The sequence below is a fragment of the Glossina fuscipes genome, unplaced genomic scaffold, assembly GCF_014805625.2.
Source record: "Glossina fuscipes isolate IAEA_lab_2018 unplaced genomic scaffold, Yale_Gfus_2 3, whole genome shotgun sequence".
Taxonomy (NCBI): domain Eukaryota; kingdom Metazoa; phylum Arthropoda; class Insecta; order Diptera; family Glossinidae; genus Glossina; species Glossina fuscipes.
Window position 1 is genome coordinate 2,515,868 of NW_023998417.1, and position 10,228 is coordinate 2,526,095.

Genomic DNA, 10,228 nt, shown 5'->3' on the forward strand with positions numbered 1-10,228 from the left:
TTAGTGTACATTAGACATGTATGGGGAAAGCACAAAGCAATAAAATTAGTACATTTTCACGCCTTAACCTTAGGCTATAAAGATAATTAAGCGAAGTCTAAGATTTTTCCATTAAATAATTGAAATATTAAATTGCCGTCTGTTGGATAGAGTGTCGTGATTTAACGCAACTACTACTTAGCTGCTCATTTTTTATCCATCACCGAACGATCAGCGATGTACTCGTTTTGTCAAAACGTTTGCAACATCCAATAGTAAGCATCAGAGACAAACACAGAGAATGTATACATTCTTGATCAGCATCATATTTTAAAACGATTCAAGCATGTCCGGCTGTCCGGCTGTCCGTCTGTATAATATCTGTTGTAAATATTCTCCTGGCAGCAAAAATTAAGCCATCAATTTCAAATTTGGCAGACACATTGGAAATTCTTGCAAGGGAAGTTGGCACTGAAAATGAGCCAAATCGGTGAAAGACACGCCCACAATACCATGCAAACTGAGAGCAACTCTGTTTTTCAAAATGCTTTTTTGCTCATTACTCGCAAACTAAGGCAGATATATGTTCGAAATTTTGAACGCATACTCTATAGCCGATGCTGTCGAATTTGTGCACAAAAATGGAAACAATTCACCACACCTACCCGATATTATGGTGTATCAAAATTTAATTATTTTTTCAATACCTTTATAATGCGCACAAACAAGCTTCAAAAATCCCATAAAGTATACAAATTCCTGTCCAATTTTAAATTTGGAGTGCGCTTAAACATGCCCGTCTGCTAGTCTGTCCATCCGTCTGTGTGCAACTGTATAGTATTTGTGGTAAACGCACAAATTTTCAAAAGGATATGGATCTAAGGGCCAGCCTACAACGCCCCCACGCCTATATAACAAAAACTTTTATTTTGAAAATGAAAGAAATCAGCCAGGGCCAGCTCATATTATAGAGCATGTTCTTTTACTCTTGTTAGGATCACGGTGATGGGTATAAAAAATTCGGGCTCAACCAAATAATTATTTTAATTGTTTTAGACATGGGAAAGGAGGTAAATAAGATTTGGGGGACGAAAAATGGCTAAATATAATTTAATTGATAAAGAAATATGCATCAAAGATCATCAACACCTACACATTCTTTTCTCTCGATTTGACCACGAACGTCCATCTGTTTTAGCATTAGCGAATATCGATGAAAAAAGCTGAAACTAATTATTCCTAAAATAGTTTGATACTTCATTATTAACAGCGGATATAACTCACACATTAATGCTTTTGCTCTAATTAAAGAATTCTATTCGTCTTAGTTTATATTTAGAAATAAATTGCGATCTACAAAACTTCTTTCGAAAAAAAAAAAACATCGCGATATTCAAAATTTCGATACTAAAAAAAAATAAAACCGTGGTATGTAAAATTCAGAGTGAAAAGTGCAAAGGATAAAACTTGGTCAACGAATGAAAGGAGTGCATTAAATTTTATTAACGCATAAGTACATGTGCACTTGCTCAGTTATGCATATCCATTTTTCGAAACTATGTCGTTCTCGCATACTTGATGTTTCTCTAAAGATTTGTTATAAACAATTTTACGTTAAGTGTATGCATTTCATGTTCGTCAGCTAATAAATAAAAACCGAATTCCAAAAATGAGATTCAAGACGTAGAAAAAGTACTATGGTTATAGGTGGGAAAGACTGTGTATATGTGTGGGTGGTGTGGGTTCAAGTAAATTCATAGCAAACTGTGCTCATAGGCTGGGCTTCAGCGTCTTCGGCTTGCTACTCAACCAGGCAGTTTTTTAAACACAAAGTGGCAAGTGGCAAAGTTTAAGTGGCAACTTTAGTGAAAGACAACTAAAATGTTTGTAATTAGCCAAGGGGCGCCTTTAAATGTAATACACCACTTGGTTTAATACAGTTAGTCATGTAAAATTTCAAAACACAAGATTATATGGGAACTGATCGAGAAGATGCTATCCAAATAGTGGTCAATAGCGTGTACCCCTAGATGAAAACGCGTTGTTGTGCTCAATTGTATGTATGTACGTATGTACACGATGGGCCTATTCCAAATCCTTCACTAGGATTATCTGTTCGTTCATGCTTCTGATATCCGTCCATACTTTTTTTGTTTTTTGATGTTCAATTGGTGTACAGTTCCCTAAATTTTTTAAGATATTTTGATGAAATTGGGCAGACCGATGTATTTTCATCGAAGAACGAACGCTATTGAAAAAGTTTTGGATCGGATCTTTTCAACCACTGCTCATAAACCGCTTCACGCAGAAACATAATATAACCTGTACCAACAAGCGGGACAAGGCAACTTTGTATTAAGTTAGGAGTTTTAAGGAGAGACAAAGCAAGTGGACATCGTTCTGTTAATGCTTGATAATTTGTCTGATCTGAACAACTCTTCGTTCAACTTTTTCCATGAAAACTATATTCGTCTTGTGAAGAATATTTAAGGATAGACTCATGGCAGGCATTGTGTCATGAATGTTTCTTTTTTGACGATAAGCTGGTCTAAGATGTCTGTGGATAGAGTTCTAACCCTTCATTTTTATTGAAATTGCGAACTTTTTTCATGAAAGCCGAACATTGTTCGCAATTGTTTACTTTCCCTCGATCTCAGTGCGAATAAACTCGAAGACAGGTTCCTAAGCTTTCGTTGTTGCGGTTGTCTACTTTCTCTTGATATCATTTCGAAGAAACCACGCAACGGTTTAGCGGTCAGTATAGAGGAAATGAATAAAAGTTATTCGAAATATGTTCGGGACGCAATTCCTAAGCTTGTGCATGTCACCCACTCCCCTTGCTTGAGTAGCATAAAATGCGAATTGATGGCTTTAAGTGATAAGTGATAAATATCAGTAATGACGTTTCCAATTAACCGATATCTGAGAACTTTTCTACTGTCATGCACTTCGTGCGTATATAACACAGTCGCCGCAATCTACATCTACGAGCGGTATGCTCATTTTGAATTCACACCCATACGCATACGTCAGAGGTAATTAAAAACTTACATTAAATGAAACCCAGAAGAAAACATCTTTTTCCAATAATTGCGATGTATTTCGTTGATTATATGTATAGCGTTGCATGTAAAAATGATTGTTTTCTTGAATGTAATCAGATGTTTGCCGTTATTGCTTGTTGTATGTTATTGTTGTTGTTGTTATATATCTTCTTGCAGTTGTCACATTGCAAGTTTGCCTTGTATGCTCGGTGGTTGTAGCAGCAATTTGCTTACTTCTTTTTTTTTTTTTTTTTTTTGAAAATTTGCTACACTGTCGTGATGTGAAGCATTATCGAAAACACCCTTATTGTGTCGCGTTTTCTTTTTTCGTCTTCTTAACTTCAATGCAACCACTTTTTTAATATTTTTTTTTTTTTTTTTTTTTTTTTTTTTTTTTTTTTTTTTTTTTTTATTATTCCTTTTTATTACTCTCTGATTAATTAAAGCATATAGAATTTAAGAAAAATTCTTCATATCTTCATTTTGAAAAAGAAATATTTATTTTTTCGATATTCGTATACATTGATAAATTTTTCTTTCTTTCTTTCTTATTATTTTTTTTTTTTTATTTTTTTTTTTTTTTTGTATTATATTTATCTTAATTTACACACACTTACACTTGCTGGGGTAATGCTATGTGGCTTTTGTAAGGATCTGTGGCATTGAATGCCTAATATAGATAAATACACGCGCACACTATATACACACTGGCGATGGGCTTGTAACTTAAATAAGTTAACTTAGCGAAACGAATAAACTAACCGTTGTTGTGTTGGTTGGTGAAGAAGGCGTAAAGCAGAACGAAAGCGAACGTAATTAAAAAATCGAATTTCAGAGACGATTATTGTTGTAATTGTTTGCTATTAAACGATTAAAAAAAACATTTAAAAAAAAAAAAACGAAATTTGTTTACATGATGATGATGATGATGATTCAGTTTATATTTGTTTATATATATACGTATATATATATATGTATATATTTACACAGATATATTCTCGTTTTCATTTATTTTTATTCTTTTATTTATTTTTTTTTTTGTTTTATTCTTTTTGACAATAAGAAAATCTTTCACTACACACATATATGCAAACAACGCATTGTAGCGCGTGCTATGCGTCTATGCTCATGCTTTACTCACTTGACAATATACATAATACAGATGCAAAAGTGAACGTCAACTTCTAGGCGATCCAAAAGATACAAAGCCGCCTTTAAACGAATGCACTTTTAAAAGTAAAAGGTTGAAAAGAGACCACTATACATCAATATACCGCAGATAGCTTGTGTTATTCACAATATTATAATGAGAGTAAAAATTTTATCAAATTATTAACTAACAAATAGCTATTGTGAATAGATTTTTTTTTTATAACAGCTGTTTGCGAGAAAGGGATAACAAGTGATTAAAAAAAAAAAAAAAAAAAAAAAAGCACAAAAATAAAAATACAGATTAAAGATATATGAACCTGTTCTTATAGGTTGTAAAATAAGAAAAAATTCAATTTTATTTTTCTATTCCCGTAAACACACACATTTAACAATTTTTAACAATTACTAATCTAATCATCTGTTCGTAAACAATTAGAAAATTTCATTTCATTTCACATAATTCTTATTCGCTTATATTGTATACTTTCCGAAAAATTGAATACTAATTGTCGGCATTGCTTCTCTTTTGTTATTCTCCTACTATTCCGTTATATGCGTGCATTGTGTTTGTCATAAGTATCTTACGTTGTATCTTATCTAAAGTAAAAAGCATACAAAAAACATAGAGACAAGAAAAACAAAATTAAAAATAATCTTCAGCGTAAGACGAATCTTAGATACCCATCATGAATTTGTAATCAAAGCAAAGTGTTTCTCTTTAACTCTCCATCGTTTGACCATGTGACTGGTCCTTACTAAGCTTTAAAATAGTAATAGTAATAGTAATAAATCTACCAAATATCCAATAATACTTGCTCAAGGTTATCTGGGTTATCAAGGTCTCACTCATTGCTTGTTTCGATAATTAAAAGTTCAGCTGACAAACTTCCTATTAGGCTTTAAGCTGCGGAAAAGATTACTTTAAATTTTTTTTCTACTAAATTTCTTTAAGCTTTTGACTCTTGTGAATGCTTCACTTCAAGTTTTAAGCTTGATCTGGGCAAGTTTAGTAAGAGGAGTAAGTAAACCCTGTATGTTAGTTTTATACCCATCACCGAGATTATACTTAGTTCGTCACAGCGACTGCAATACTCAGAAGAAAAGTTCAGAAGATATGTAGAGTATATGTAAAGTTGATGATCCTACAGTGCCTGTAGATAAATGGCAAAAATTGTCCATGCCCATCTCTTTTTATAGGGAATTGAAATCAAACTAATTTTTTTTTAGTTATGAATGGGTATAAAAAATTCATCCAAATAGTCGCATAGAGTTAGAGCTTACTTACTATACGAAAAGTAATCGAAACCCGGGGGAAAGAATACAGTTTTCTGTAGCCTGATGTGACTGGCGATAAAAAGCGGATCTACTGCGGCAATCCCAAGCGAAAAAAATTTTGAGTTAATCCAGGAGAGCCATCCCCATCGACACCGAAGCCGAATATTCATGATGGCAAAGCTTTACTGTGCATATGGTGGAATTAGCCAGGCCTAGTATATTACGAGCTGCTAAAGCGGGATAAAATTGTTGCTGCAGATGTCTACCGATGACAATTGAACGATGTGCTGTCGCAAAAATTAGCGGCTAACATATGCAAAGTCATTCGCTTGCTTGACAAGGGTCGACCCAACATCGTAAGAGTTGTCAACGATATGCGGTTGCAGCTCGAACGGAAAGTTCTGCTGCACCTAGCGTACTCACCTGAAATAACGCCATTTAATTACCATATGTTTGAATCGAGGCAGCATGACTTCGCTGCCATTAGGTTTCGAAAGGATGAAGAAGTGCAAAAATGGGTCGATATTTGAATCGCTACCACTATTAATATCATTGTTTCGACACGATATTGTCAGAAAGTTGGGAAAAAATTGTACAAAGTGATGAAAAATACTTTGAGTGATAATATATATTGCACGAATTTCTTTCAATAATTACCTAAAACCATTTAATGAAAACTTAATTATTAATTAATAAATTAATATGTAATTAATATTTTGAGTAATAAATATTGCACCAATTTCTTTTAATAAGCACCTAATAATAAATAAATTATATTTATTTAATGAAAAATTAATTAATTATTAATTAATTAATATTTAATTAATGTTTAATTAATAATAATTAATTATTAATTAGTTAAATGAATTAATGAAAAACCGATATATACATAAATCAACTGCATCTGACCATTATTTGCGGTACACGACAAGATAGGTCGTTTGTAGATAGGTTTTAATGTATCTCGAGTAAAAAAGAGAAGAAAAATGTACTATGGCATGTTGAAAAATCGCATCGGAATGGATTGGGATAATTGACAATCACATCCACATATACCCTAATGTCTCAACGTACAGAAGATGCTATCCTGACCGACATCGTTACATTAACAACATTTGTTTTTAAGATGATTTGTAACTAAAATTGAAAAAAATGACTGGCTTAGCATCAAATAAAATCGAGTACCGAAGGCAACGCCTTCGTACATATTCGTTAGTTACCTCGAATAACATTAAAATAGAAATCTTTCCCGTCTGATATAACGTAAAAAAAAAAAAAAAACAAATTAAAATTAACAAGCGAAGAGCAACATTTAAGAGATTATAGTTTTAAAAAACTCGCTTCAAAAATCAAGTTTATTCTTTATTACTAAACATTTGAAAATTTAATATTAAAATTTTAAGCTATATGTCTATATATGTATATATATATATATTGATAGAGGGATTTCTTAACAAAAACTTTATATTTATCCTTGCGGCCAAAATGGTTGACTCGGATATGGTCGACTGCCAACAAAAGCGTACGGATTACCATTTACTACACGAGCTATATCCGAATATGTTCGGCCACCGCGCTTAGTACCACTGTTGTTCGGATAATATTGTGTTGTTGGTGAATTGCGATAAGAACTTCCATAAGGATATCCGTATTGGGTATTGTATTGATTATAATCAGATTCTCGTCCATATGGACCAAATAATTTATGCTTGAAATCTTTTACAATTGGAAAAAATAAACTGTCACTTAATTTACAAAATACAATTAAAATTAATACAATTATGAATTTATTATTAAACAATTGCATGATTTTCTTAATTTAATTGGTTTTTTTTTTTTTTTTTCTTTAACTATGAACACAAAGCACCGTTTAGAAGTGTTGCTATTGCGCAAATTGCAAAATTTCAAAATCTTACAGTTTTATTTATACTAGAGTGCTTGTCGCTTTATTGTCACTTTATCGCATTCATCTGAACTGCATGTTAAATGTGATCTCTTAAAAAAAAAAACAAACAAAAAAAAAACAAAAAAAAAAAAAACAGAAAAATTCATTTACGTTTCTTGTTAAATATGAAATTCTGTAAGTTTTTTCTTCTTTCTGAAACTGAATCATCAAATTATTCAGATATGTAAATTTTGAAAGATTAACTATTTTCTAAAATTGTCTTCTTCTTTTTTCATAAAAAATGTATTTTAATTTAAGAAAGAAATCCCAACTTAAAGACTCTTATGCTTGCGCTGGCATTGACTTATTATTCTATTCACGTTTCAATATATACATATATATGTATATATATATATATATATATATATTTGTCTTTGCTACAGTAAAATGAGTAAACTTTATCCAAATAAATGAAAAGATCATAAAATAGCGAAGCGTTGAATGACATAAACAGAGAGAAATGCAACAAAATCAATTTGATGCAGCTCTTGTTCAAGCACATCACCATCATCATCGTGTTACACACATGAGTCGTTCAATTGCTCAACAGTGTTAAATAAAAATTTTAATTACTTAGACAATAGAATACATTGCCAGGGCATTAGCACTCATTTTACCTTATTCATTTTATGATGACTATGGGTAAAGAAAAAAAAAAAAATTGATTTTGTCATTAAAAGAAAAAATTTCTCATTACCATTCCTATTTCTTCGCTCTCTCCTCTTCGCTCCAGCTTTCCACTTGAATACGATATCAGTTATTTAATAACTATCTGTTTGAAATAATTAGGATCTTGTCGCAAAACTTTTCAATTCACGCACTCAAGCAAGAAAATCTCTGAAATCATATCCACTAGAGCTTCATAGGCAGACAAGCTTTTAAAATTCATCAAACTGTACGGACCAAATTTGCCCAAGAGTGTAAAATTAAATTCGAATTTATCGAGCAAAGGTCCTTACCATATCCGTTGATAGAGCTCAGTAAAAAGTTCTCGCAGAAAGATTAGGATCTTGTAGCAAAACTTTTTAATTCACGCACTCAAGCAAGAACATCTCTTAAATCGTATCATACGCAGAGCTTCATACGCAGATAAGCTTTTGAATTCACCAAACTATATGGACTACATTCGCCCAAGGGTGTGAAGACTAATTCGAATTTATCTAGCAAAGATCCTTACCATATTTCTTGATAGAGCTCAGTAAAGAGTCCTCTGTTACATATTTCGAATTAAGATATGATTCGGATTTGGTGGCGTACAATGTCCGACATGACAGCGTCATGTTGCCAAAAATATATTTTCCAAAATAAATGTCTTTTTCAAATGAAAAAATGATCAAAATTTTTGCAACCTCCTAATAAATTAACAGCGAAGAACTAAAACTCATCGTCACTTATAAGTCTTGTTCACTCCCATAGCTAAAGTTTGCATATAGGTGCAAAAAGCTCTTTCTGAATCCACATATATAATACCAATGCAATTAGGGCACATGGTAAATATTAAAAATTTCGATATTCTATTACTGCATTAAAAATCATGAAATAATGGGTGTCGGAAGTCCGTTATAGATCGAATATAAATTTTTTAATTCGTATTTCTGGTAAATATTTCCAGATAATAACTTCTAATGAGATTTTTTTTTTTAGACATTTCTCGAAATATCGAAATATCTTATTTTGCAGGATGAAATTTTTCTCTTCTTTCTTCAATCTCTTCCAGCGGGAAGAGAATCTATTTATTTTTAATTTTCATACGGTTTCCTAAATGAATTCAGACGATTTTCTACTGCAACTATCCTTACGAAGGATTTCCAAGAAATTCCTTAACTGGCCGAGAGCTTAAATGATTCAAAGTCTCTCCGTTCCGTGAGCATTATTTTTACGGGGGAAAGAATTGAGTACAAGAAAAACTAACAATCGATATGAAATATTCTAAAAATTCTTATAGTCTCTCTAACGGAATATTTTTTAAATTTAAGAAAAAATCCTAATGAGCAGAAAATAAATGCTCGTTTTCGGTGATGGTTCAAAGGGACATAGAGAGGGACATAGAGAGAGCTAACGTTGCTTAAGAATATATCCTGTATATCTTCTATATATAGAATCGCATACCAATTTCAAGTGTTGATGTTGATGAGTATAAATAAAAGAATAAATATAATCCGACTCAGAATGAAAACAGACTTGGCATTGTTTATTTTAAAGATGTGCGCTGCTAACAAGCAAAAAAAAAAAAGAAGCATTTTTATGAAATTTTAAGCTCTTAAGCGTGAACGTGATTTACATAAGTAATAAGTCATATAAAGAAAGTCATTATTCCCTGAAATTGTTCTTCTTTTATCGCTACATATAAAAACGTTTCAAATTCAAGAATTTTTCTTTTCTCATAAAAACTGACATAACTCTACAAGGTATAAATAGAAATTCAATGTCATTTGACATTTTAGTTTCATTTTAGAATTTTAAAGCTTAATAAAAATTGTTACCTTCAACCGAATCAAGTCTGAAAGAGAAAATAAAAGAAAAATAGAATTTTTTTTTAAGAAAAATATGAAGATTTTTCAAATTTTTATATATTTATGTATATGCTGGAATGTTGGTTTCGTCTACGGTGCCAGGAAGGGTCAATCGACAGGTCGAACGTATGCAGATATAGCAAAAATAATAAATCCAGATCAATATGCGCATGTTAAACAGAGACCGTATCCATTTCAACCATTCTGGCCAATTGGGTTAATGGGTTAATAATGCTCTGACGTTACAATTTGATGGACGTGTGATATATTATTACTATTTGTATTTATTTATAAGTTATGATTTTATTTAAAATAATTAT

General features: G+C 31.6%; 1 protein-coding gene and 1 long non-coding RNA gene across 2 annotated transcripts; both read right to left on the bottom strand.

Annotated features, from left to right (window-relative positions):
- Positions 1-1,372: 1,372 nt before the first annotated feature.
- On the bottom strand, positions 1,373-4,388 carry LOC119634986. Its single transcript, XR_005247005.1, has 3 exons — positions 4,165-4,388; positions 3,641-3,883; positions 1,373-3,499 (listed from the first exon to the last, which is right to left on the bottom strand). It is a non-coding gene; the product is annotated as an uncharacterized LOC119634986 (long non-coding RNA).
- Positions 4,389-6,918: 2,530 nt separating this feature from the next.
- Positions 6,919-8,675, bottom strand: LOC119634472. Its single transcript, XM_038028686.1, has 2 exons — positions 8,573-8,675; positions 6,919-7,244 (listed from the first exon to the last, which is right to left on the bottom strand). The coding sequence occupies exons 1-2, from the start codon at positions 8,673-8,675 to the stop codon at positions 6,919-6,921; spliced, it is 429 nt and encodes a 142-aa protein (XP_037884614.1).
- Between the last annotated feature and the right edge of the window lie 1,553 nt (positions 8,676-10,228).

Coding starts and splice junctions, on each gene's coding strand:
- LOC119634472 (XM_038028686.1), bottom strand. CDS start 8,675: ATGACGCTGTCATGTCGGACATTGTACGCCACCAAATCCGAATCATAT. Junction 7,245..8,572: donor GAGCTCTATCAAGAAATATG/GTAAGGATCTTT, acceptor TGCAATTGTTTA/ATAATAAATTCATAATTGTA.